Here is a 23,700-nt window from a genome sequence, read left to right on the forward strand (position 1 = left end):
TTAGAATATGTATCTCACGTTGCTGAGTATGTACCCGCGACGGATGCGCGACTCGGTATAACGGAAGCGAGTAGCGCGGACCCGCGAGAAAAAGAAATAAGCGAGGAACGTTTCGAGTGGGTAGACACGCGCCGAGATACCGTGCGATAAAAGAACCTTGATTAAATACGATCGACGGGTTTTCAAACCGTAACGTGCTGAAATCTCTCACGGTCGTTCCTCGGGGGGAAAACGCCAACTATTCCGCGCGTTCTAAGTTTACTCGTGTTCCATTCGTCGGAAGGAGGCGCGATTGTTTCCTCGGTGGATGAAAATTTACGCACAATGGAGGCGTAATGTTATTCGGCAATTTTTCTTTTTTTTTTTCTTTCTTTTTATTTTCGTACCCGCACTACTTGTGCCATTTTGCTCCTTCGTCGTGGTGTAAACGATCTTGCGGCGGGTGGTTGTCACGCTTAAGTATTCGCGACCCATCGGCCACTTAAAAACGGCGGAACGATTATTAAAAATTATTTTCTTCATTATTTTCTTAAGGATGCGAATAAGAGAGAGAGAGAGAGAGATATCTTGCGGAGTTATAGAGGCGAACGGTAAACGCCGGAGAAAATGAGTAGATAAACAGAACGTACGGTGTTACGGCGATATGAATCGCTGAAAAAGGAGATAGCAGAAGGAAATTAAGTAGAAGATATGCGAGAGATGAAATTATACAATTAATGTCTACTCTCTCTCTTTATCTTCCTTGCATTAGCAATTCGTTGCACGTGGAGTTATGGGCGAATGGTGAATAATTTCACCATTAATGAACGGCTCGCGAGAGCAACGAGCATTAATTTGCTTGCGCAAATAAAACGGACGTTCACGGATCGATGGGCGTGCGCGTGTTTCGGCAATTTGTCGGACTAACGAGACCGAAAGGAAAGCGCGCGCTCGCGGCGGTCGACTGTGCACAAAAGCACGTGCAATTAGTGATGGATATAAGCACCGGGCCGAAGAGAGAGAGAGAGAGAAAAGGTTGACGGATCTCGTAAAGTCGTTCGCGTTTCACGTCTCGTGTCCGCGCGACACATAAAGGATCTCGCGCGATTCAAAAGCGCCAAGACGTAAGACAAAGAAACGGCGGCGATTCGCGCGGCGACTCGCGTCAACGCCGCTGACAACGTAACCGCCTAACGGATCTTTTGTTAAATTGGCTTAACGCGCCGCGTGGCCCTTTTCCTCATTGTAATCCCCGCGGTTCGTCGCGTCATTCGCCACGGCAGTCGGTCGGAGGCTGCCCGAACACGCGAGGCCGTCAAAGAAACGCGCGTCACGCGTTCCCCTCGTCGCCTCGAAAATAAATATGTGAAAAATCACGTAGGCCATCAGCCGCTCCGTAAGCTGAATCATTTTTTTTTTTTTTCCCCCTTTTTTTATCATTTTTTTTTTTTATGACGCACGAGGAAGTCGGAGCCGCATGAAAAACGAAGACGGATTTCTTTTCTCGAGTGGAAAATCGGCTGATTCCGCGAATGATCCGCTAGAGATGCGGCGATAATAATATATCATCGTCGCGTTTCCTTCCTCCCGCCTCTTCTCCGGGAAGGAATGAGCGATGTACGCGATGAGAAAGAGGATGAGAGCGTGCAAGAAGAAAGGAAGACGCGATTATCTGGGATAAAAACATCCAATAATGAATACACCCACCGGCTCGATTCGCATCGGTAGCGCCCGGTAGTTGGACACGTAGATTGTAACGGAAGTACGCGAGGAGCAAAGTCGGCGGTCGCGATCGGAATGTTGTACCCTCGGTATCTATCTGCTTCGCGGCGGAATCATCGATGTCGAACGAATATTGTCCGCAAAAAAAAAGAAAGGAAAAAAAAAAACGCAAATAAGGAGGAACGTGCGTCTGCTTCCTGGTTTTTCCTCGATCGAGTTAATTCGTATATCTTACGACGTCGCGAATTTGCAGACACGAAATATCATTTAGATATATATCGTAGAAATTGAATCGGTTGCAAACCGCCGCTTTGCGGCTACACGACGAGATAAAAAAATAATAATAAAAAAAAGATAGTAATCGTTTCATTGTCAATTACAGTAAAGCAGCTGTACTTATTTCACAGTTCCGTTATCTCTAGTATAATAGTAGTTACGAATAATAGCTGGTAGATAATAAAATTGCTTATCGTGCATATACGTATCTTTTCATACTTATTACATTTTATGTAATTCACATTTCTATATATAATGCATTAACGGATTAGAATTTTGTTGTCAATTATACCTATTACATTTATTTTATCGAATAAGCCAACTGTTTCTATTCGAAACTTCTTGGTTTATTCAACAGAAACTGGAGACGGAGAATAAAAAATTATTAATAATGTAATATAAGCCAGCGACCCCCGTGCCGTATTAAGAAGAAGATAAAAAGAGAAGGCAAGCGCTAAACGAATCGATTTTCTCACGAATTCGCAGATACACCGCTGTTCTGTATTATTGTGCTGTATTAATTATTAATGTTTGAGGTGAGAAGCAGTAAAAGAGTTCATACCTAGTGCAGCGTGTAGGTAACCTGACCCTCGACCTAGACTCTCGTCTTCGCTCCACCTTGACCGCGACCTCGACCGCGATCCCTGATAGGAAAGAAGGCTCCTGTCTCTGCACGCCACTGACAAACCGGTAGATCAGTCGGTTCTAATCCAATCGCTCTAAGATCTCACGTAGATCCTGTCGGTATCTTCTCGAAAGCGAATAAAAAAAAAAAAATAGAAACCTCTGAGCAATTATCGCACGGCACCGAATGCACGGATCGATCGCTTAATAATCGCCGGTGATGATAATTTGGCAGCGATCGCGCGACAGGCGTTGCACCGAAGAATCGCGACGGCAACGAAATCCCGCGTTTGCACCCCTCTTCCGCGTTCCGCAGCTCTTCCGAGGCCGTGAACCGTATTGCTCGCGAATCGCCGGTATACCGTTGGTATCGTTGCTGTTGTTGCTCGGAAGGCCGGTTGTAGATGGTAGGTAAAACCCGCGATGAGATTGTTTCGGAGTTTGCGCCCGACTGCGGCCTCGCGTAGGACGCTACGTGCCTATGAGTCCCCGCTAGTCCCACTTACCAACCAACCAGAAACTGCTCGGGTATACTCGGAATCCTAAGCTGCATCTCCGCCAATCCACCTTCCACTCTTCTTCCCTCCGTTCCCTCTGGTCGTGTTCGCCTCGGGGTTCCTCGGTGCCCGCGCTCGTCCGGGATTTGCTTGTGCTTTTCATGTTTCGGCCCTGCCGGAAAAACCGACCCGATGATAGACGCGGGGTGAGCTTCGCGGCTGGAACCGGTCGTTTCTGGACCACCAAGTGTCTCTTAATCAACCGTGAAGGCGGTTTCGCGGGAGCTATTAATCGATATTAGTGACAAGTTACGAGGAGAGAAGTCCTTCGTGTCTTTCGCCTCTTCTATTTCTTTAGCATAATTGGAAATCACGAGAGATACTTACGCGATGAGAACTGTTCTTTGAAGTAGCCATCGGCTGTCCGCCGCTTTGATCTTAGGAATATTACGCCGGGACCTAATAGACCCTGACTCAACTCCCACGTATCTTCACCTTTCGAATAGAGAGAAATTTCCTACGCGCTGCCTAAAGCCATAAACTTTCTGCTCATCTTCTGCTCATTTCTGTATAGGACTTATAGTCTGATAAATTGATTTATATATGTTTGTTGATGAGAACTAACAATTACGCCGATAATGAAACGGCAGAAAATAACGCATAGACAAAGATTTATCTTCTCCCTCGTCTTCCTCATCCGGCCCGGTGGAATCCTTCAAGAAAATCCTCTTTTGAAAATGCGGAGGCAAGTGTTACGGCGGATTTATCCGACTTCATTAACGGGCAAACACAAATGGCGAATTATTTTAGAAAGTTCAAATCCACACCGAGGAGCAATCTGTCGACGCGTCGAATTGCATTTCCTTCTTCGTAAATTCAACACGTCGATAATCATTTTTGCAAATCGTACGAGAGAGAGAGAGAAATAGAGGATATTTTACGATTATTATTATTACTTTGCGGTCATCGTCGTCGATGGGCTCTCGCTTTATCGCGAATTTTTTTTTCTCTCTTTTTTTTTATCGTGGACACATCGTGGATGTCGAGTAACACGTCGAGGGTACAGCGCGGCCTTTCTCCGAAGATCGAACGCATATTCTTCTCGGCCGCACGATTCATCTCGGTGAAAGTCCACGGCTATCTGTTAGGCATAAGATTTGACGTGGACGCTAATCATTGTCTGCGGTGCGCTCGGCCATAGTTCGCGTGTTTTTCTTCGCCGCGAAGCAGAGAAGTCCGAGATTCAGCCGGCGATATATCGACGTCCGCGTCGGGATCGCAGCCTCCAGCCGACCATTAGGAATCGGAAAAACCGACCCGCTCTTTGCGCCAGTGGGTTTTTGCGCTCGAAACGGGGCGAGTACGGTTCACGCCTTCGCGAAAGAGAGGAACGAACAACGTGCGGCAAAAAGAAAGAAAGAAAAAAAAAAGAAGTAAAAAAAAAAGAAAAAAATCTTTCTCTCTTCAAGGAGAAGTGTGTCGGAAAAGATGCCCGGCGCCGCGATGTGGAATCGCCGGTCGTTTTTCTTGAGCACGGGCTCCGAGGATTTTTGCAGAGAGAGATTCGTGACTAGTAAAGATTCCTCAAGGTCCATAAGGCGCAAACGTTACGAAGACACGCGATGCTCGAATAAATTTTCATCGGAGAAAAGCCCTTTTCATTATTCATGAGAGAATTCGCTTTCTAGGCACTTCGTCCGTTGGATACGCGACTTTTACATTAAAATTTTTTTGCTTTTACACTAATTTCACACTAATTATTGCTGCGCACGATAATACGTGTTTTAATGCTGCTAAGTTATTTAGATTATTTCTAATTAAAATTAACAAGCGGTAAATTATAAGGTTTTCGCGGGCGAACGTAGTTGATGATATCTTGATCGATTTACGATATTTAATAACTGATAACTAGAATAAATCGGTGTAAGTAAAGAATGTGGTTACGATTGAGACATTGATGCACTTGAAGAAAGTCCTGATTTCCGGTGACCCCGTTTGACAGGCAGACGGAGGCGGCTGTCATTCGGTTGGAATCAGGACTGTCTTTTAAGTGCATCATTGTCTCAATTGTAACAGCATCCTCTACTTACAAGTTGCCATTGCTTGTCGATGTCTTTTTACCGTAGCTTCAATGTTTATCGCTTTCTCTGAACCGATGGATAAGTAAACTCCACCTCTTTTTCCGCTCAACTTATAGGTCTTCGATTGCAAATACACTGTGGTCGCTAACCAGATCGTTTTTTCTCGTGAAAATTCTTGCCATTTTTATATAAAAATATGAAATTATTTCTTTATCTTTATTTGATTAATTTTTCGAAAATGTACAATTAGGGGGAAAGATTGCATCTTCTTAATCGCAAATTAATTTCAGGCAATTTAATCAAGTATTTTTTTCTCTTTTCTTTTTTTTTTTTTTTTTTTTTTTTTTTGGGCTGGCCGTTCAAACTCATCTTCGGCGCGATTGCGCGCCGCGTAAGAGAACTCGATTCAGAACTCGAACCAAGACGGCGCGGCGGTAACGGTGCCGTGCAGATGGTAACGTGCGAGAGTGGAGCATCCGCGAGTTGCGGGTGATGGACCGTGACGTTCTCACAGATAACTCACGGCTTCCGACGTCCACTCGCGTTCTGCTTATGTCGAGTTATCCGGGAGAGCGGCGGTCCTTTTGTGGCCCTCCCTCCTCCCCCTCGTGAAAAGGAGCCGCGCGTATACAGGGAAATCGTACTCGATTTCAAATTTGATATCCACGCTTCTGCTACGACAGATGTCGGAGACTTACTTTTACCGAAGGGGGAAAACGTGATAAGGATAGAAAATTAGATTGAAACACGGTAATATATATATATATTTTTTTTTTATCACAGCGCGAATCTCGTCGTGTTTAAAAAGAATTTTTTGCTTTGCAGAACGAAATGTATTTTATATATATAATCTGATTTATTTGAATAATCAAGTGCTTTTGGCACTAAATTAAAAAAAAAAGAAAAATTATAATTAATCTTCGGTTTGCAAACGGCTTATTAAATACGGCAAAGAGTTTTTACATGTTTAAATAACGAGATTCAAATAATATTGTATATTTTCACACATGGTACAATAATTAAATATAAGATAGCAATTTTTTTTTTCTTTTTTTTACGAAATTAATGAATATAAATGCTGGGGTTTTTTAATTGAATTTATTGCCATCAACAAGAAATATTCGCTAAAGTCCACACATTGTTTAATTGACGATTATTTTATTGATATTGTTACAACGATATCCTCTTTATCGACCTGCGATAGATCGCTAGTTTCCCATCTTTATTCCTGACTCTTACCTGTATCCTCAGCGATCTCGGAGATCGGTAAACTACCACTTTATCACATTTTCGTGTAAAAAAAGAAAATACGTATTTTCTTAATCAATTGTAATTATCCAAGAATCATATATTTTTATTATCTAATGGCTTTTTTCGTTTCTCCGAGAAAGAAAGGATTTAAAAAAAAAAAAAAAATGGCATATATGCTCGCGCGCACTACACACGTGTATAGATTTATCTTTTTATTAAGTTAAAGTAAAAGTAACAAATAACATTGAGAGATTCTTTTAAATCGCGTTGCGATGCTACCATATACAATATACTCCCCGAATTAGACACTTTCGAAAGGGACGAATATATACACGAGTTATCAAACGACTACAATAACTGCAACGTGCAATAAATTCTACGAAGCAACGTAAAGGTTTGGTAGCGTTAATTAAAAGGAAAAGAGGGGCTCGCCGTTGTTGCGACCGGGGTATGCGCGAGGGCGGAAAGGCCCGCGTGTCACATTGCGGGAATACGAGGCGATCGAAACGTTCTGTACAAAATTTATAGGCGAGCACACGATTTTTTTTTCTTTTTTCTTTTTCTCTTATCTCTACGTATCTTCTGTACATTACTTTTTACACTTAACACTCGCCAACCGCCGCTGGGGATTGTACATGGCACGGCATCACATGGCTGGTACAAGTCGACCGATCGACACGTGTGTTTATAATTTATCGGTTGTTTTCTCGGTTCGTAGAGAGTGGACTCATGGGGTGAGTGTGTCGAGAACGAAACGGGGAGGGCAGAATAAGAGAAAGAACGTTCAAAAGGATTATTCGGAAGAGCGCGCGAATGAGCTCGCCGAGAGATCATCCGGACGCGCGCCACGTTCGGAAATTGGTCGGAAGCCGTCTCTACGATTTTACGACAATCGGCAGGTACCAAATGGCCAATTGTTGCGCGCCTGAAAAGACGGACAAAACCCGCCGGTTGGTCTCGGCGGGCAACCGTTTTTTTTTTTTTTTTTTTTTTTTTTTTTACGGGGAACACGCGGCAGCAGTATTGAGAGTGGTCCGTTGAAACTCGATGTCGTGGCGGATTTGCGTTTGGCGGACGTCTCCGGATGGTCGTCGTCGCGCTGCAGCGAGAGATGTCATTTCCGTGATCGCGCCGCTTTTCAGATGCCGTAGGTCATCTTGTCGTAACCGTGGTACGGCACGCAGTAGCCGCTGTAAGTCTTGATCTCCAGGACTCCGGCGTAGGACCTCGCCGGTGAGGAACCGGGATCCGTGTGCCTCCGTGGACATCGGTGCCCACGGGGGCACTGGCAGAGAGGCGAGGCGTTCACCTCCTCGAGCTGCGAATTGCGTCTCTTGCGCACGGTGAACAGGCGGCAGGGCTCCTTGTGCTGGCAACGTATTTTCTGCAAAGCGAACGGCTAAAATCAATCCCGTAATACGGCGTACAAGTATATAAATTTTAACTCATTCCGGGATAAATAAACGCTTTCTGGCGTCAATTTTTTTTTTTTTTACTCCGCTCGCTGCAACTGATCGAGCGTGTTTTGCGCGACTTACGCTTTGCGGGGAACAGGCGAAGGCGTAGACGAAGCCTTGATTTCCGTCCGGCGACCTATGCGGCTGTCTACGTACTAGATATGGCACGCTGTTTGGTCGACATCGACAGTAGACTCGTTGCACCGTTGCGTTCGCCGGTCCACCGCCCGGTGCCAGGGTCCACGTAATGTCCCTGCGGTTAAAGATCATCTGGTTATCTCAAATGCGAATGACGTTATTCTTCATTGTCTCTTTCGCGAGCGACTTGCTCGGATTCAACAATTTTACGCAATTGCGATTGCGGCAAAAGTTAAAATTATTAATATTAAAAAGATAAATTTTCTTTTTTTTTTTTTTTCTTTTTAATTAACGTCAACTTGTCGAATCCGAGCGATCGGCGAAGACGCGTGTCGTGAACGAAACTAACTTGAAGTAGTGACAGATAGGAAGCCGCTTCACGGGTTCGCAGAGCTTGTAGCGGCGCGTTTTATCGACGATCGTGTGTCCGTCGTCTCCGTGAAGACTGCTGGGGCAGGCACGGCCGTTCGGGCAACGACATTGTCTCTCGACCCACGGTGCACCATATAAATCCACCTTGCTACATACCTCGCTCCGGTCCGCGCACTCCGGCAACTCCTTCTCGCTGTTCTGTGCAAACAAGCACCCGCGTCATTAATAAAGCGATTGACGCCGGGGTTCACCTTTCGCGGAAATTCAATTCCGAGATCGGCGATTTTATCACTTTGTTTATTTCGCCTTATCGACGGGTGACACGGGCGCAAATACCATTCAATTAGATCGCATTGAATGCGAGCAGCTGACCGATATATCGTCCAGGAAATCACCACGTTATTAATAAACAGTCTGGAGAACGCGTTTATCTTGTCGGATACAGTAACGGAATTATTAGTAGGACGATTACGATCGCGGCGATTGTACCGTTGCGTAATAATAAACGTCTGAACGCGTCGTGTCGCGCTATGGGACCACGGTGCTTAATGAAATAAACGGGACGATTGCGCACAAGACTCGTAACTGAAGTATATCCGCTCTTTCTGCCGGCGATACAAAGTCTGCTATAACTGGACTATTTAGATGTTGCCAGTCCATTCATTGAGGCAATCGCGTACGTCCTGTCCGGCCTAACGTCATCGACGACGCCAACTACCGTAAGGCGACTATCGAATCTCCCGGGGATATCGTTTCTCTTTTCCTTTTAAGTATTTTTCTTTTTTTTTTTATTTTCTTTCCCATTACCGTGCGACCGTGCACTTTGCATCTCGGTCCATTCTAACTTTCTAACTTTTTCCTGAAATCAAGGAAATTTGGACTGTCGTTTGTCGTATTTATAAATTATCCGCTTCCGCGTCTCGTCGATTCTGCGTTGAGAGTAAATCACGGCTTTACGAAGGAGGCGAAAAAAAAAAAGGCAAAAAAAATTCTTGACCGATCACGCGCGCGGTTTCTGTTAATGCGATACGTCTTTATCAAGATGCACACTACGATAGCGCGTGAACCGAAGCAGTTTGAAGCTACGTGGCCATTCAGCGAAGAAACGCTCTCGAGGAAATGGTCTTCCGCCGTTTTACCGCCGACTGTGAGCATTCGACTTTTTGCTACGCCATCCGTTCATCTCGTTTGTCTTTTTGTCGCTCCCTCAGCTGTAGTTTCTACTATTACTACTACTGCCACTATTTTACTATTATACTACTTACTACGATCGCCCGTCACGGCACAATGGATCGAACGAATAGCTTTTTACGAGGGAATCTTAATCCTCCTTTATTCCCTTTATACGCCCGTTTTGTTTGCGCGTTTAAAAGTCCAGAATCTTTACAGCTTCCGAATAGTTGATTATCGCTATGCCGCAGTTTGACCGGTGTTAAGTCCCTAACCGCGTCGAAATGTACAAATTGTTGAAAGATGACGGACACTTCTTTTTATCTAAACAATCTTTTTTAAAAAAAAAAAAAAGAAAAAAGACATAATAGTGCGTTTTAACAATTTGTGAATAATTACATTTTTTCTTTTTTTCGAAATAATTCGCTCGAACGCGTTGGCGGGGACGTGAATAATTTACAATTACTGGGAGGATTCGCCTCGGGGGGATGATGTTTTTAAGCCGCGCCCGATCCATCTCACGGCATTATGTTCCGATTTCAATCGTTTCCGATTGTTAATCGTGTTTGCCCGCGCGCGGGCCTTCCCTACGCATCTCTTTATCCCACTTCCGTCGGCTCTCTGCGAGCGAAAGAAAAGGCGAAGCGGAACGAAAGGCGAAGGAAGTTTTTGAAGCTGATATAGCGACGGCCGTAGCAGAGCGGGATTCACGCACGTGGGTACATACACGCGTGCGCGCGCGGTACGCACACGGTGAACGGCGGTAAACTAAAATGGGATAATAGAAGGACCGGAAGGGCGCCGTAAACCATCCGGAAGTTCTCACGCGTCTCTCGCTTCTCGCACGGCCGCAATGAAAATGACACCTGGCACTCGGGATAGACATACTACACGAAGGCAAAGGAGAATGAGGAGGAGGAGGTGGAGAAGAAGCCGCTAGGCATCGGCGACGACGAGGAGAGAGGAAGGGCCGCGCGAGACGAGGTACGAGATGCGGAACAAAAAGAGAGAAGACGCACGGACGACGCGGAGAATCTGGTCGGATGGATGGATGGACGGGATAGACGGACGGATGGATGGCGTTAGTAAAAAGAAAGATCGGCTCGCTCATCGTTCCATATAGCGTACCGGATGTCTCTAAGCCTGGAAATCTCTCGGCTGCGATCGAAAGCGTAATAGCGCTCGGTGCTACGTATAATCGCCAAGATAATTAATCGCCGCCTCGATAATCGCGGTATCTGCTAATTGCCCGGGGAGAAATACGCGTGGATTACGAACGAGGGAAGGGAGGAGGGCTTCCCTCTCCGAGATATCGGGCGGAAAGAGATTACTTTCCTCGATGAAATTATTCACGTACCGGGCGAACGTGAAAATTGACATTTCCACCTTTTCGCATTGAGCTTTTAGAAAATATCGTTAAAGAATGGAATTATTCACGAAAAGAAATAGATTATTCTCTTGAAGAAATTCTTTTCAAGAAAAACCTGTTCCTTAACCGTATTGAAAATGGCATTTTCGGCCATACCGGATATGTCCTCTTCAATTGTATTTTTCTGCTCTTTTCTTTTCTGCATTTAAAAGGACAGGTAGGCATACGATTGTTGTAGATTATTGAAAGAGAGAGAGAGAAAGAGAGAGCGAGCCAGAGACAGAGAGAGAGAGAAAAAGGAGCGAGAAAAACGGGGAATACAATGGAAAGGGAAGATTTGTTTTCCCCGAGAGCGATCTCGCTCGACGCAATTTCGTAAAGTCGCGCTGATTCCCGTTTCGATATATGCAACGAGCAGTTTTCTCTCCTCGACGATCCCATCCCTCCCACCGTATCTCGGGGTCTGTGCACGTACTCTCGGCCCACGTGCGAACGTACGTATCTACGATACGTCGTAGTTGGGTGTCGCGCCTGTCCGCACGTGTATACCTACGCGCCGTGTACCCCATAAGGGACATACGCACACGCGGATACGCCGTCGGCACGTAGGTGTTTACAGCAACGACAGCAGCAACAGGTTCGAGCATCGAGTGGGCGCCGCTCTTTGCTAACGGCTACGTTTCCCTCTCCTTCTACTTCCTACGCCTGTAAGCGGACGATTTAGCTTCAAATCCTCGGAATGCTACCCGAGAGCGTACACCGCCTCTTGCGTATGTATATCGCCGGGTGAATTGTACGCCGAAAGATCTCGTGATTCACTCGTGAATGATTTTTAAAATTGACAGACGGACGGACGAACACCTGTTTGAGGGGAGGGGAAAAAAAAAGAAGAAAAAAAAAAAAAAAAAAAAAAAGTCGATGGTCGAGAACGCGTTGGCCGCGAGAGATTTGTTCCACCATTCATATTCCCGTCGCGTCGATTCAATTGCGTGACTCAATGAAAGACAGACCTCGCCGGGATTAGCTCCGCTAAACGTTTAGCCGCTTTCTGGAGCAATTCCGAGCGCTAATTCGTTCGGGGAATTCAATGGAGCGAGTAACGTAATCTTGGCGGAAGAAAGTCCGTCGTGCCGCAACGCGGCTCCGTGCGGCACGTACAAATTTTCAGCTTCGCCGCGAGAGCGGAAGAAAAGTAGAGGAGCGCGCGATTCCGAGCGATATCTGCATCGTTATTAATATAAAGCGCCGCTCTGTTACCCGAGCGTGCTCAAACGCGTGACATTAAATTAATCTCTCGCGTATCGGTCAGCTAGTCGTTCAACATATTTTGCATCAGCGGCTGCATAACAGTTACATAATATATATATGCACGTATAACAAATTAGAGACTGTGTGCGCGCGGGCGTGTATGTGCGCGTGAAAAGAGGAAAAGAGAGAGTCGATATGCACAAGATACATAGTTGAAAAAGTTAAAGGTGGGGAGAGAAGTGGCTTACCCCGACTTGGTACAGCACCCTGGGCTCCTCGTGCGACAGCCTGTGCTTTCGGTTACGATTGATCAGGTCGATCTCGACCGTCGTGTCGTCGAATTCCTGCAGCTCGGCGTGGTACTTGCTCTCGTCGATGAACAAGTACTCCTTTAGGTACTCGTCGTGCTCGACTCTCAACGGCAGATCGAATACCTCGCATTTGCTCCGGCGGACGACCGCGGCGAACGCCAGCAGGGTGTACAGCAGGTGCCGTATTGTTTTGCTGGTCATCGTTGTCGCGGTGAAGTCCCACCCGATAAAGAATCCCGATCGAGAGAATCGGTGCTCGGCCGACTTTGTCTCTCTTTCTCTCTCTCGGTCTTTTTCTTACTTCTCCGGAGGGAACGTTTGCTGCGTTAGGTGTTTTATTCCGCGGTGGGGGGATGCGATAAAAAGAATGGTAGGGAGTTACGTTCACCTTCTTATTTGCGCGACAAGGCGTTCGAAACGAGCGGGAGGAGGAATACTCAGAGAATACTCATGGCAGAAATTCAACACGGATCGAGAGAAACTCGAACTGGAAAAGCTAGCTGGGCCGGGTCCGTCGTCCGCTACCACTACTTGAAGTCCATCTTGGTGAATTTCACTGACGCGAATCTTCTCATTGACCGGTTTGATTCGGCACCTCGGGTGGAGGGAAGACTTTCCCCGATCGTTTCACGCCGCGTACTCTTTTTTTTCTTTTCTTTTTTTTTCCTCAAATTCGCGGCTCGCGAAGTCCAGCTTCCGCAGGAATCCCGCACAAACTTGAATCGGTTCCTCCGAGTTTAAATCTCTTTCTTTCGGCTGCGGAAATTTAAGCCTCACGTGTCTCTGTTTACCACGGTTTCCTTATCTTTTTATTAGGTATTCTCGCTTTTACGGATTTTAGAGACGCGAAAGAGCGCGAGATCCTCCTGGATCTCGGAGGGGGAGAGCCTCCAGAGTTCGATAGAGCGTATCGCACTCGCGCACTCTCACCGAAGTCCCTCGAAATCTGTCGTCCCTTCGTTCGTTCGATCCTTGGTTCGTTCGCTTGCTCGCTCGCGCGGTGCTCCTTTTTTTTTTCTTATCTTTTTTTCTTTTTTTTTTTTTCGCGGCTCCTGGCGAGGTCTTCCTCTCTCGAGAAACGGAGCGCGATCGTTAAAGACTGAGAAGAAACGGAATGTCCTGACGAGATCGGCCTATGCGAAGGTATGCCGTCCGCTCGACTGGACTCTTAAAAGCCAGAAGTAAAGCATGAATGGATGCTCCCACCTCTTTTCCTTCGCCCTTCCCGTGCCCTCTCGCCCGTCGGTGCCCTCCGGCATTGCCCCCTCCTCTTTCTCTTCTCATTCTTGACTGCTCCCGTCCCCCCATGGTGCCCCTTGCTCTTACGTCATCCCCACTACTACTCTCTATCCGGGGCTCCTCTCGCTCTCCCTCTTTTCCCCCCTTCTCCCTTTCCGTCACTCTCTCTCTTTCTATCTCTCCTCCACCGAACGTTTTCATCGTCGCCGTTTTTTCTCGGGACTCGTCGCCGTTTGCCGCTTGTCCTTGTATCGCATCCTCTCTTCCACGGGCGCTCCGTACGAAGCGCGCGTTGCTCTCCCCGTTCTTCCCGGGAGCGTATTAACGACGAGTGTTTTACTCTTTCTCCGGAGGTCGTCCCGTTTGCTTTCGCGCGCGCGAGCGCGCGCCCGCAGTCTGTTTTGCCATTATCCACTATGTTTTCTGCTCATTCCGCGTACCACAAATCCTTCCCTCGCTTTTGCCCGGAGAAGCCCGCTTTTTCCGCCGACGATTTTCCTACCTCGCGATCTCCCGATCGTACCTGAATGAGACACCGTTCGCTCCGTTTCGATCGCAATTCCGAATCTCGTTTGCGCTCTCGTATTTTTATTTCCCTCCCCTCTTCTCCTCACATCCCCCTTATCTTTACGCGATATCGTTCCACAAGAGAAATATAGTACTCAATTCTTTTTTTTTTTTTTTCTAATCAGAATATTTATGGATAGATTATGATTTTTTAATCTGTTAAAAAAAAAAAAAGACAGTTAAAATGTTGTCGCGGTGGAACAAGCTTTCAACTGGATACTTATTATTAGGAATGCAAGGATACCGTGCGAGGAATGTCGCGATGCAGAGGCCAACTGCAATCGTTTTGCACTTAGGCGAGGTATCAAACTGACGATTGTTCTTATTCTGCTTGCAGGGAGACTGTACGCTGTGTTCGGCAAGAGACAAGGCCGTATTGTATCTACGGAAAATGCACACGGCTTCGGTGGACAATTCAGAGTATTGGCCACCCTACCGGTTCTGGAAAGCTTCCACCTCGCAAGAGAATTGCGGACGCAAACGTCCGGATTGGCTAGTCCGCAACTAGTTTTTAGTCATTGGGAGGTAAGCGTGTTTTCTCGTGAATTAAAGTGTTTATAAAGACGTTCTTGGAAATTGCAAAATGTTAATTAAAATTAAAACAATGTTTCGTACGTCTTTTTGATTCTGCAATTTAGCAATTACTGATGTTTTTGGAAGTAAATTACCTATTGGCGATCCACGGTGGAAGAGTTTTCTCTATTATTTTAATATTTTAATTATGACGAACCTCAATGCTAATCAAACACTTCTGCGTTATAGGTAATCGAACAGAATCCTTACTGGGTGCCTTCCACGGAGGAGGAGTATCTCCATTTCGGTGAAAAGGCTGACAGTGATAATCGTGCTAAGCGTTACATGGACACGGTTCGTCGAAGAAAAGGCCTCCCCGTGGACTCCCAATTAGTTATGCATGCCGAAAAACAACGCACTCTTTCGAAAAAAAAGTGATGCACAAATTCTCGTTAAAGCAAATCCTTCGAGAAGCGCAATTACTCCAAATTTCATCCTAGTCGTACAAGCTTAATTGTCTTACGTTCATTAAATCTTCGAAAATGTAATAAATATAAACGTATTTTCCCTCCCAGCTCCTATATATTGAAACAAAATTAAATATTAATTGACTGATCATTATGTAATGTTAATAATTAAGATTAATACTTAAAACTGTCTTCGTTATTATTTTTAGCAGCTTATTCTCATTTGTTCGACTAAAAGTTATTCTTAAATATGTTTGTATTATAATATATTCATATTTTTTGAAAGATTCAATGCTTAGACGTAAAAATTCAATTCAATTGCATTTTATTGAAAATTATATCAGCTATTTAGAAATGAAGACGTAACGTATATTATTTACATTAAATAAATGTACATATGTAAACATTTTTGTTAAAGCAATATAACGAAATATCTGCATTTGCATTTGCAAAACACTTTGCAAAGTTATTGATTAATTTCTTTTTCTTATTTCACGCAGCATTACGTCTAATCATCCGTAAATACAATTTTCTTGCCCTGAAATCCTTTGCTCATAATTTCTTGTTCTTTCTTCTTAGCCATCCAAGAAGGATGCAAATTACTAGAAGAGTTCCCATCTTTTTTATCGACGATTACGTTTTCATTTGCGTTATTCTTATTTATACTCTTGTTCATTCTGTTGCAGATCTTTTTATTGGGCTTCACGGAAGAAAACTGCTGGCCTGAGTTTTCTTTACGGAAATTTGTATCACCTTTTCGATTTCCACTCTGTTTGTTCATTCGGTCGTTTGTTTGGAAAGTCTTGGTTCGCGTACTAAGTCTGAGAGATCTCGTGTACGATGTCGAAGCGTTTCCTTGACAATCCTGCTCATTCCCCGTAATGAAAAAGTCGTCAACCATGTTTACTTGCTCAGTCGTAGTGCCCGAGGAATTTTTGTTTTCGGCAGACGTTTGCGCAACTTCGTTGGTTTCTTGTTCCTCCAACAGGTCAGCAAATTTTTTCACCGTTGCTTCTTTTGTAACGTTAGATTGTTTAATTATATTCGATTGCTTGTCTGCAACTGTAACTTCTGACGTACTATCTTTCTCAAGTTTTATTAATTTCTGTTCTTTCGTAGACGAACCGTCTTCGTTTAATGTCTTCTTACGCTTACGTGAACTACTCCTTGCTTCAGACAATTCTTTATTACAGCTTTCATCATCTTTATTACATGAAGATTGTTCCACCTTTTCAACTTTTTGTTTCTTTAAACCCTTTTCTGCGTTATTTCTTTCGGATTTCCTTGTTTTTGCAGCACTCTTGTTTCTCTTTGTAGTCTTCTTTTTCTTATCAGTCTCTGCTAAATACTTTTTACAATCTGGAAATCTTTCTTTAAATTGTGTCAATCTTTTATTTAGAGTCTTGTAATGAGTTACTCTTGCCATTATACGAACGCCAGTACTCGACGACTGATCCTGTAGTATCTCGGGCAGGTTTCTCTCGTCCAAGATTCCGAATTTCGAAATTTCGTCGTCTTTGATCGTTTTTAACGCGAAAACCTCGTCAATTAGCTTGTCAGCCTTCTTCCTGCATTTTTCGCGTTGTGCTTCGTCCCCATGTCTATCCCTCAAGAGTTTAGCTTCTCTGATAAGCTTGTTTATTGTACAAACACGTGCCTGACGGACTGCATGGCGTAGGAGAATAAACTGTAAAATTTCACGCAGTGAAATACAAGTAAATAGCATGCCTCTTGTAAAAATAAATGTAACTTACAAATAACATATGCCACAATGGAACATTCAAACACCGTATCTTACCTCGTTATTCACCTCGGATTTAGACATCTTGGATTGAAAATAATTTTTCTATAATTGGTTAACGAGCGTATAACAAATATTTGAGATCTTTACTTTCAGTAGCTATCAGCTCACTGCGACAGCCTTGTTAATCGCTCCGAAAAATCGTAAGTAAATCTGAGAGAGGTTAATATAGTTTCATCCGAGAGTTCCGTGCTCTCCCTCGTGTTTTGTACAACTGAAATCCTTCAAGAGCAACGCCTAACAAGCTGTCGCTTTAACAATTGTTCCTCAATATTACCCGGCGGTATTAATTTCGGTTTACCATTATTATTATCGAGTAATATGCAACTCCAGCTTATTGAAATGCAATAGTTCGTCTGATAAACTCGAGTTTTAATGTACTACAACTACTACAAAATAAAACGTCTGATTTTGGCATTAGTCGACTCGCAAGTCTTCCAACTCGACGGTCTTTCATTGGCGTTGGTGACGGTGGCGTCTTGCAGCGGATTTTCACGGAATAAAAAAAAAAAAGTTTTAACTTCTGGTCAAGAGTAACCGGAAGTAAAAGCAATTTTTTTTAATTTGAAAAAAATTTAATACAAGCTGCTACCGTCGCCACTGAAATCGAATAAGTAATAGAAGTCTAAATTAAATAATAAATCAGACGTACTGATAAAGTTAGATATTTTTTTTACCAACTTTGTTTAATTTTAATCAAGGTTTAAATATATTTATTCGATTATTAATGTAGTTTTATAGTACTTCCAACACTTCTCGTTTCTTTAGCGCGCGCTCTGTAATATCTAGTAAATAGAATTTGAAAGAACACATGATTAAATAATTTAATGTATTTAAGACCGCGATTTTTAATTAACAACATACTCTTAACAGTAAGAGTCAATATTTTATTCTATACTTATATTAATCTAGCACATTGTTATAAAGTATTTAATGAGTTGGAACAGTCGGTGGATCTGGAATTGGATCAAATTCGCTCAAGCTCTGCATATAATGATAATCTTGACGGTACGGTTTCAACTCCCAGTTCATTCGTGATTCCATCGTCGTTAATTGAATACCAAGATCTTCTAAAGTCGGTAATTCTTTCGATATTTTATCGGATAAACTTTCCTGCAAAATACATAAATAAATTTGATAGTATAATTCAATTCATTATCTAAATTGTCTTTTCATTAGTTTTCACGTTCTCATAATAAAATTAAAACGTACTCTTTCCAAATATTCCCATTGTAAGCCTCCTATTGGATACGCAAGAGAAAATGTTTCGTTCAAAGTAACTTTAATTTTAAAAAGTGGAGCGTATTTCAAGTTTATTCTCTTTAACCCAAACTGTTCTGCATCACGTATTCGTAATCGAACGAACCAGTCAATTAATTCAGATAGTTTATAACGCTTCGGCCTGTACACATTAAAATAGTCACATTTTACGAATATAATAGAGATAACGTTAGAACAGGTGTGTCGGATTTATACTTACCCGACAAACTGGTAAGTCTTGCCGGCCGTATTTTTAGGATCTTTTGCAATAGCTGTAATACCTCTGGCAACATCATACACGGCCACTGGCTGTTTTTCTGTTTTTTCACCTTTTTCCCACAATGGTAAGGTGCTATGAATAAATATATTTAATTATTAAATCATAAAGTTGTAACGTGTATATAAGTTAGGGTATTTAATTATTAATGTGTTAAGCAAATAATTCTTTATGCAAAATTACCCGAAATTTTGTCTCATCGTGCCATTTATTACACGCAAAAATCGATCTTCTTGACCCCATATATCCGACGGCCGGATAATTGTAGCCTCCGGAAATTCTTCTCGAACTGCTTTCTCGCCTTCCCATTTCGTGCGAAGAAATTGAGAGCCGCCATCCAATATATGTGACTTAACACAATATTATTTTCGATATAAAAAAATTATAAGTTATCATTATTTATTATAAATAAATTTTAATATACCTCTATATTGTCACCTAAATTTAAGGCTGACATATGAATAAAGTGCTCAACATTAGCTTCCTTGCATAATCTAGCAAGTCTTCTAGCTCCCTCAACATGCACTTCATGAAAAGTAAAATTTTTTGTTTCATAGTCACGGCCAATCAGATTAATAACAACATTGGAGTATTTAATACACTTTCTAATTGATTCTTCATCTCTTAGATGAAATGGATGAAACAAAATTTGTCCCAAATCTCCACAGAGCTTGAGAGGCATGCAATCATACATATCACCTCTATATGGCAATATTAACTGTAAATCAAGTACAATAATTAATATGTGAATTATATTACATTTTAGTTACTGTATTGTGGCAGAAATTAGTACAGAAATTGACATTGTCAAATCAATTCTTTCCTTTTTATTCAGTCTATTATAAATACCTGAGTGCCAATTTTTCCAAGGCGATTGCACACATAGCGTCCAACAAATCCAGTTGCACCAAACAGAGTACACACTATCCCATTGAAAGAGCTACGGCCACCTGTGCCTCTCTTTAAAGACGCGGTGGTGGGATCTTTGATAATTCGCGGTTGTGACGAATAATAACACTTCTGCACCGCAACCGCGGCGATGCATGTTGTCTGCTTTTCTAAAATTCACAGGAAAGAAAACAAATGTTAATTGTGTGGTTACATAATTCTGAAAGGATAAAAGTCGCAACGTGTAGGTAAGAAAATTATAAACGTAATTTCATACGTAAAATATTTGTGCAACGCGAATTCGAGACATAAGGCTCGTTATTATACAGAGTACAAAGTAAAATAAACATCTTACTTGCTGCATGTAAAATACACCTCGGTATCAAAGCGGCCATCTTTTGCGGCCATTCGCGGCCATCCATATGGTATATGGACAGTATGGATGGAGCATGGAACTCCAATCCCAATGTTTTCCGAAATAAACGACATCTTCTAGCAAAATTACAAACTATAGAGACGTAACATTAAAAAGTTCCGACAGATGTCTCTAAATACTATTTTTACTGCATTCCAAAACAATCGAAGGAAAAGCGTTGAATATTTTCTATATTCTCAAGCTATTTAAAAAGTGGTTCTTAAATAATTATTTCAATTATTACGTTAGAAAGAGCGTAGTTTAAATTTAATTCAGCTCACGTGTAAAGATTAATTCCAGTAAGATTGAAAATTTCTTAAATATTTAAAGTATTGCAAACAATAGAGCTTATAATTTTCTACAACTTAAATGTTTGTAGTAAATTATTTCTTATAATTTATATTTAATACGCGATTTGCTGTGGTTAAATGTTTAAAAATAATTAGTCTTTTTGCAATACTTTTAATATTGCTGTTACAACCAATACATATGCATCTTGATGGTTATGTTGCAGTTAATTAAAGAGATAACAATGGCTGTGGAAGCTGTATATAATTACATGAAAACACAAAATAGACCTTACAGCGTGAATGATGTAGTCACGAATTTGCACAATGAATACAATAAAACTGCAATTCAAAAGGTTATGGATAAACTGGTGACAGAGGGAAAGCTGTTTGAAAAAGTAAAACAATTTTAACAAATAATGAAAGAATAAATTACTAAAAATCAATGCAACTAATGTTTTGTTTTCAGGTTTATGGTAAGCAGAAGATTTATTGTGTCACCCAAGACTCAACATATGACACTAATGAACTGATAAGGATTGACAAGGAACTACAAAGTCATGCTTGTGAGGTTGAAAATAAATACCAGAAGATTGTGAAGGAAATGAAAGAACAGGAAACACTTTTAGCCTCTCTGAAATCAAGTTTAACACTGGAAGATGTCCAAAAGGAAAAGATTGCTTTGCAACAGAGTGTAAAACAATTAACTCATAAATTGGATAATTTGATGGAAACAACTAGTGCTGTTGAGGATTTGCAACAATCTAAACGAAAAGCACAGGAGTCTCTAGATGAATATTCACACGAGTATTTAAAAAGAAAAAGGATTTGTGTTGAAATAATAGATTGCATTTTGGAAAGCTATCCTGGTAACAAAGATGAACTCTATGAGGAAGTAGGTATAGATTCAACAACTGTATAATAATTATTGATAATAATTGATAAAGAGTCTTTGGTTCCTTAAATTAAACTTCTCATATTATATTTTTTTTTATTTTATGTCTTAGTTTCCTTGTAAAGAATTATTTATGTTTAACAAACTAAGCTAAATATTACGTTTAAATAATTAATATATATATTTTTATATTTTAAATTTAAATGATTAACTTACATGTAAAAAGTTGTACTTTCATTACTACCAAAACTACATGTAAAAATATTAATGTGAAATAAAATCTTTCGTGAAGATATAAAAGTAGGAGGTAATAATACTATATTAATTATAATAATTTAGCTCGTCTTTTTTAAATGTAACGAGCTGTTATAATTATCATTTATCATTTTTAATGTGAGACGTATAACGAATATTGTTATAGCGATAACAGTAATTGCACATAACAAAAGAAATCCAATCACGTCGACGAGAGATAATTGCCACCAGAACATATCCATCGCCGGCGATCGCAAAGAATCTTCGCCGTATTTAATAACATATTCGATCCAATAAGTGGCGGTGTCGATAGCATTCAGTGGTCGATCAAGAAATTGTCGAGACAAGTTCCGTGCAGTTTCCCTGAAATAAATAATGGACAAATAATTGTAAAATTATATATTGCTATACGCGTTTGTCTTTGCATGACAATTCACACTAATACGAATGAGAAGTAAAATCTGTTTACCTGTACAGAGGGTTTCGTAATATCGCGTTTAAAGCTGCGTCCATCCGTTCTTCCGTAATCGTCTGAATATCTAGTCGAATGGCAATATTTTTAGCGACATATTTATCGACGTTTGTAAACTGATCGGCAAACAGTGGTATACCAATCATAGGTACACCGTACGCTATCGCTTCCTGCGTGCCCATAAGCCCGCCATGAGTGATAAAAGCTCTTATATTAGGATGTTCTGTAAATTTTAAGTAATTAATTTCAGAAAATATAATTAGCAATAGTTGAATTTAAAAAAAAAAAAAAAAAAGAGAACGCGAAACGCGTATTTTTGTCAGTAAAATCTGAAATAAAAAATTAAAGCAGATTATGTAGAAAGATACACACTTAATATTTTTATCTGTGGCATCCAAGGTGATACATATATGTTTTCAGGTAAATGAGGCGGCAGTCTATCCGGATTTGGTATCTTCATTAAGACCCTTGTAGGTGCTATTTTACCTAAGGAAGCGTAAAGCACTTTCAGAAATTCTTGTGGAAACGATTCGATTACCATCATCGAGCCGAAAGTAAAGTAGATGAAACCGTCTGTGCTGTCGTTCATCCACTTTTCTAATTCCTATGAAAAAGGCTGTGATCTTTTATGCTAATCAAAAATGCAAATAAGATAAATGAGAGAAGTGAGTCGTAAGAGACAATTTACAGGCTTCAGCGTTTGCTCGTTGTCGTGGACATGAAGTCCTCCTACATCTACCGCAGCAGGTGTCCTTGACTGTATCCCATTCAGCGTGATGTGAGAGTTGATGAGGACCAGCGACAGCTTTTTTTCCAATTCTCGTACGCTCGGCATGTCCGGCCCGAAGTGTTCTCTTATTATTCTGTCTTGCTCTCGTCTTGTTAGATAATCAAAGTACAATTTGTCCCAGAATGTGCGGACTACGTTGTTAAGACGTTGCCAGAAGTTCATGCGACCGTGAAAATTTAAAACGTTGCTCGGCACTAAGGCTAAGTCTTCAGGCTGAGCTATCATCGGAGGTAGCCATGGATATAAAGACGTAGTGCTGATTCCGATCAAAGGAATATTTAATATATGAGCGATGATAGCAAAACAATGCGCACCAAAAACCTAAAATAAAAATAATAATCCGGAGATTGTTCCTAAAATTGTGTTTCTAATATAAACAGATTTCTTTAAAGTGCTTTCAAAAATATTTTAATGAGTTATATTAAGTACTTATTTGAGGGAAATTTGTCCTTTTAATTGTGTACCTCGATGAGCACCGCATCGTACGGAGGATCTCTTGGTTGAGCGAGCTCTTTTATCGCTGGATTTCCTAAATATTCACAAAGATCATTTCCTCCCACCGTCGAAATTGCGTATGTCGGATTTGCGCCGAGTAATTGATGCATGAATTCAAACGTCATATTGTTCACCAGAACCATAGGCGTTGGCAGCGTCACGATATCGGTGTAATTAGGATAAGGTTTTGTCAATGGGAACTTGCTAACTACATCAACCTGATGGCCTTTCCTAGCCAGACCCTTCATTAGTTGTTCGAACATGATAAAATGGCTTTTGGCTTGAAAAGGAAATAGACCGAGTATACGGTATGCATGGCAAACTACAAAAAAATATAACGAAAAGAATATCACAGATAGCACCCGCATTTTCTATTCGTAAAGCTGCATTAACTTGAATTGTATCAAAAAGTAAATTAACTATAAGCTAACAACCGATTAAAAGTCACTCTAATTAATGAGAGAACTTTTGTATTCGATTGAAAAACTGTTCGTCAAAAAGACTTTTACAAGTAGGATCACACACGCTTTATGATATTGTCTCATCAACTGAACATTACTGCATGCGATGGTAGACTCTGACAA

At 41.7% G+C, this 23,700-nt stretch overlaps 6 protein-coding genes across 7 annotated transcripts in view; 2 read left to right on the forward strand and 4 right to left on the reverse strand.

Moving 5' to 3' along the window:
* The window catches only part of LOC139102834 (elongation factor-like GTPase 1), a 32,392-nt gene extending 16,655 nt beyond the window's left edge, over positions 1 to 15,737 (forward strand). For both annotated transcript variants that reach the window (XM_070656982.1, XM_070656984.1), the window contains 2 exons: positions 14,639 to 14,826; positions 15,064 to 15,737. In XM_070656982.1, the coding sequence (XP_070513083.1) occupies positions 14,639 to 14,826; positions 15,064 to 15,252 (377 nt within the window). In that variant the 3' untranslated portion in view covers positions 15,253 to 15,737. The remainder of the gene's footprint in view (positions 1 to 14,638; positions 14,827 to 15,063) is intronic.
* Positions 5,617 to 14,408, reverse strand: Aos (protein argos). Its single transcript, XM_070656996.1, has 4 exons — positions 12,433 to 14,408; positions 8,375 to 8,595; positions 7,969 to 8,140; positions 5,617 to 7,814 (listed from the first exon to the last, which is right to left on the reverse strand). Exons 1-4 carry the CDS (start codon positions 12,694 to 12,696, stop codon positions 7,569 to 7,571), a joined length of 903 nt encoding a protein of 300 aa, XP_070513097.1. The 5' UTR covers positions 12,697 to 14,408; the 3' UTR covers positions 5,617 to 7,568.
* Positions 15,584 to 17,509, reverse strand: LOC139102841 (serum response factor-binding protein 1). Its single transcript, XM_070656994.1, has 2 exons — positions 17,080 to 17,509; positions 15,584 to 16,968 (listed from the first exon to the last, which is right to left on the reverse strand). The coding sequence occupies exons 1-2, from the start codon at positions 17,104 to 17,106 to the stop codon at positions 15,790 to 15,792; spliced, it is 1,206 nt and encodes a 401-aa protein (XP_070513095.1). The 5' UTR covers positions 17,107 to 17,509; the 3' UTR covers positions 15,584 to 15,789.
* Positions 17,510 to 17,894: 385 nt separating this feature from the next.
* Nd-39 (NADH:ubiquinone oxidoreductase subunit 39) lies at positions 17,895 to 20,011 on the reverse strand. Its single transcript, XM_070656993.1, is given in 8 exon segments — positions 17,895 to 18,195; positions 18,295 to 18,484; positions 18,563 to 18,694; positions 18,803 to 18,969; positions 19,044 to 19,337; positions 19,469 to 19,677; positions 19,863 to 19,905; positions 19,907 to 20,011. Coding segments are annotated over 8 exon segments (1,308 nt in total). The 5' UTR covers positions 19,997 to 20,011; the 3' UTR covers positions 17,895 to 18,012.
* A 35-nt stretch (positions 20,012 to 20,046) lies between these two features.
* LOC139102844 (homologous-pairing protein 2 homolog) lies at positions 20,047 to 21,282 on the forward strand. The gene is made up of 3 exons (XM_070656997.1): positions 20,047 to 20,221; positions 20,437 to 20,607; positions 20,679 to 21,282. Exons 2-3 carry the CDS (start codon positions 20,455 to 20,457, stop codon positions 21,129 to 21,131), a joined length of 606 nt encoding a protein of 201 aa, XP_070513098.1. The 5' UTR covers positions 20,047 to 20,221; positions 20,437 to 20,454; the 3' UTR covers positions 21,132 to 21,282.
* Positions 21,283 to 21,439: 157 nt separating this feature from the next.
* LOC139102837 (UDP-glucosyltransferase 2-like) lies at positions 21,440 to 23,653 on the reverse strand. Its single transcript, XM_070656987.1, has 5 exons — positions 23,086 to 23,653; positions 22,520 to 22,942; positions 22,204 to 22,435; positions 21,829 to 22,054; positions 21,440 to 21,722 (listed from the first exon to the last, which is right to left on the reverse strand). Exons 1-5 carry the CDS (start codon positions 23,482 to 23,484, stop codon positions 21,440 to 21,442), a joined length of 1,563 nt encoding a protein of 520 aa, XP_070513088.1. The 5' UTR covers positions 23,485 to 23,653.
* Positions 23,654 to 23,700: the final 47 nt, after the last annotated feature.

The sequence above is a fragment of the Cardiocondyla obscurior genome, linkage group LG05 (genome assembly GCF_019399895.1).
Source record: "Cardiocondyla obscurior isolate alpha-2009 linkage group LG05, Cobs3.1, whole genome shotgun sequence".
Taxonomy (NCBI): Eukaryota; Metazoa; Arthropoda; class Insecta; order Hymenoptera; family Formicidae; genus Cardiocondyla; species Cardiocondyla obscurior.

Bases quoted from the DNA above. Each gene is read 5' to 3' on its own strand.
- Aos (XM_070656996.1), bottom strand. From the start codon at position 12,696: ATGACCAGCAAAACAATACGGCACCTGCTGTACACCCTGCTGGCGTTC. The intron at 8,596-12,432 runs GTAAGCCACTTC...TTGTTTGCACAG, and splicing joins GGGTGCTGTACCAAGTCGGG to AACAGCGAGAAGGAGTTGCC. The intron at 7,815-7,968 runs GTAAGTCGCGCA...TTCGCTTTGCAG, and splicing joins TCGCCTGTTCCCCGCAAAGC to AAAATACGTTGCCAGCACAA.
- LOC139102841 (XM_070656994.1), bottom strand. From the start codon at position 17,106: ATGTCTAAATCCGAGGTGAATAACGAG. The intron at 16,969-17,079 runs GTAAGATACGGT...GAAATTTTACAG, and splicing joins AATCCGAGGTGAATAACGAG to TTTATTCTCCTACGCCATGC.
- LOC139102844 (XM_070656997.1), top strand. From the start codon at position 20,455: ATGGCTGTGGAAGCTGTATATAATTACATGAAAACACAAAATAGACCT. The intron at 20,608-20,678 runs GTAAAACAATTT...TTTTGTTTTCAG, and splicing joins AGGGAAAGCTGTTTGAAAAA to GTTTATGGTAAGCAGAAGAT.
- LOC139102837 (XM_070656987.1), bottom strand. From the start codon at position 23,484: ATGCGGGTGCTATCTGTGATATTCTTTTCGTTATATTTTTTTGTAGTT. The intron at 22,943-23,085 runs GTACACAATTAA...TTTTTATTTTAG, and splicing joins ACGATGCGGTGCTCATCGAG to GTTTTTGGTGCGCATTGTTT. The intron at 22,436-22,519 runs GTAAATTGTCTC...CCTTTTTCATAG, and splicing joins ACGAGCAAACGCTGAAGCCT to GAATTAGAAAAGTGGATGAA.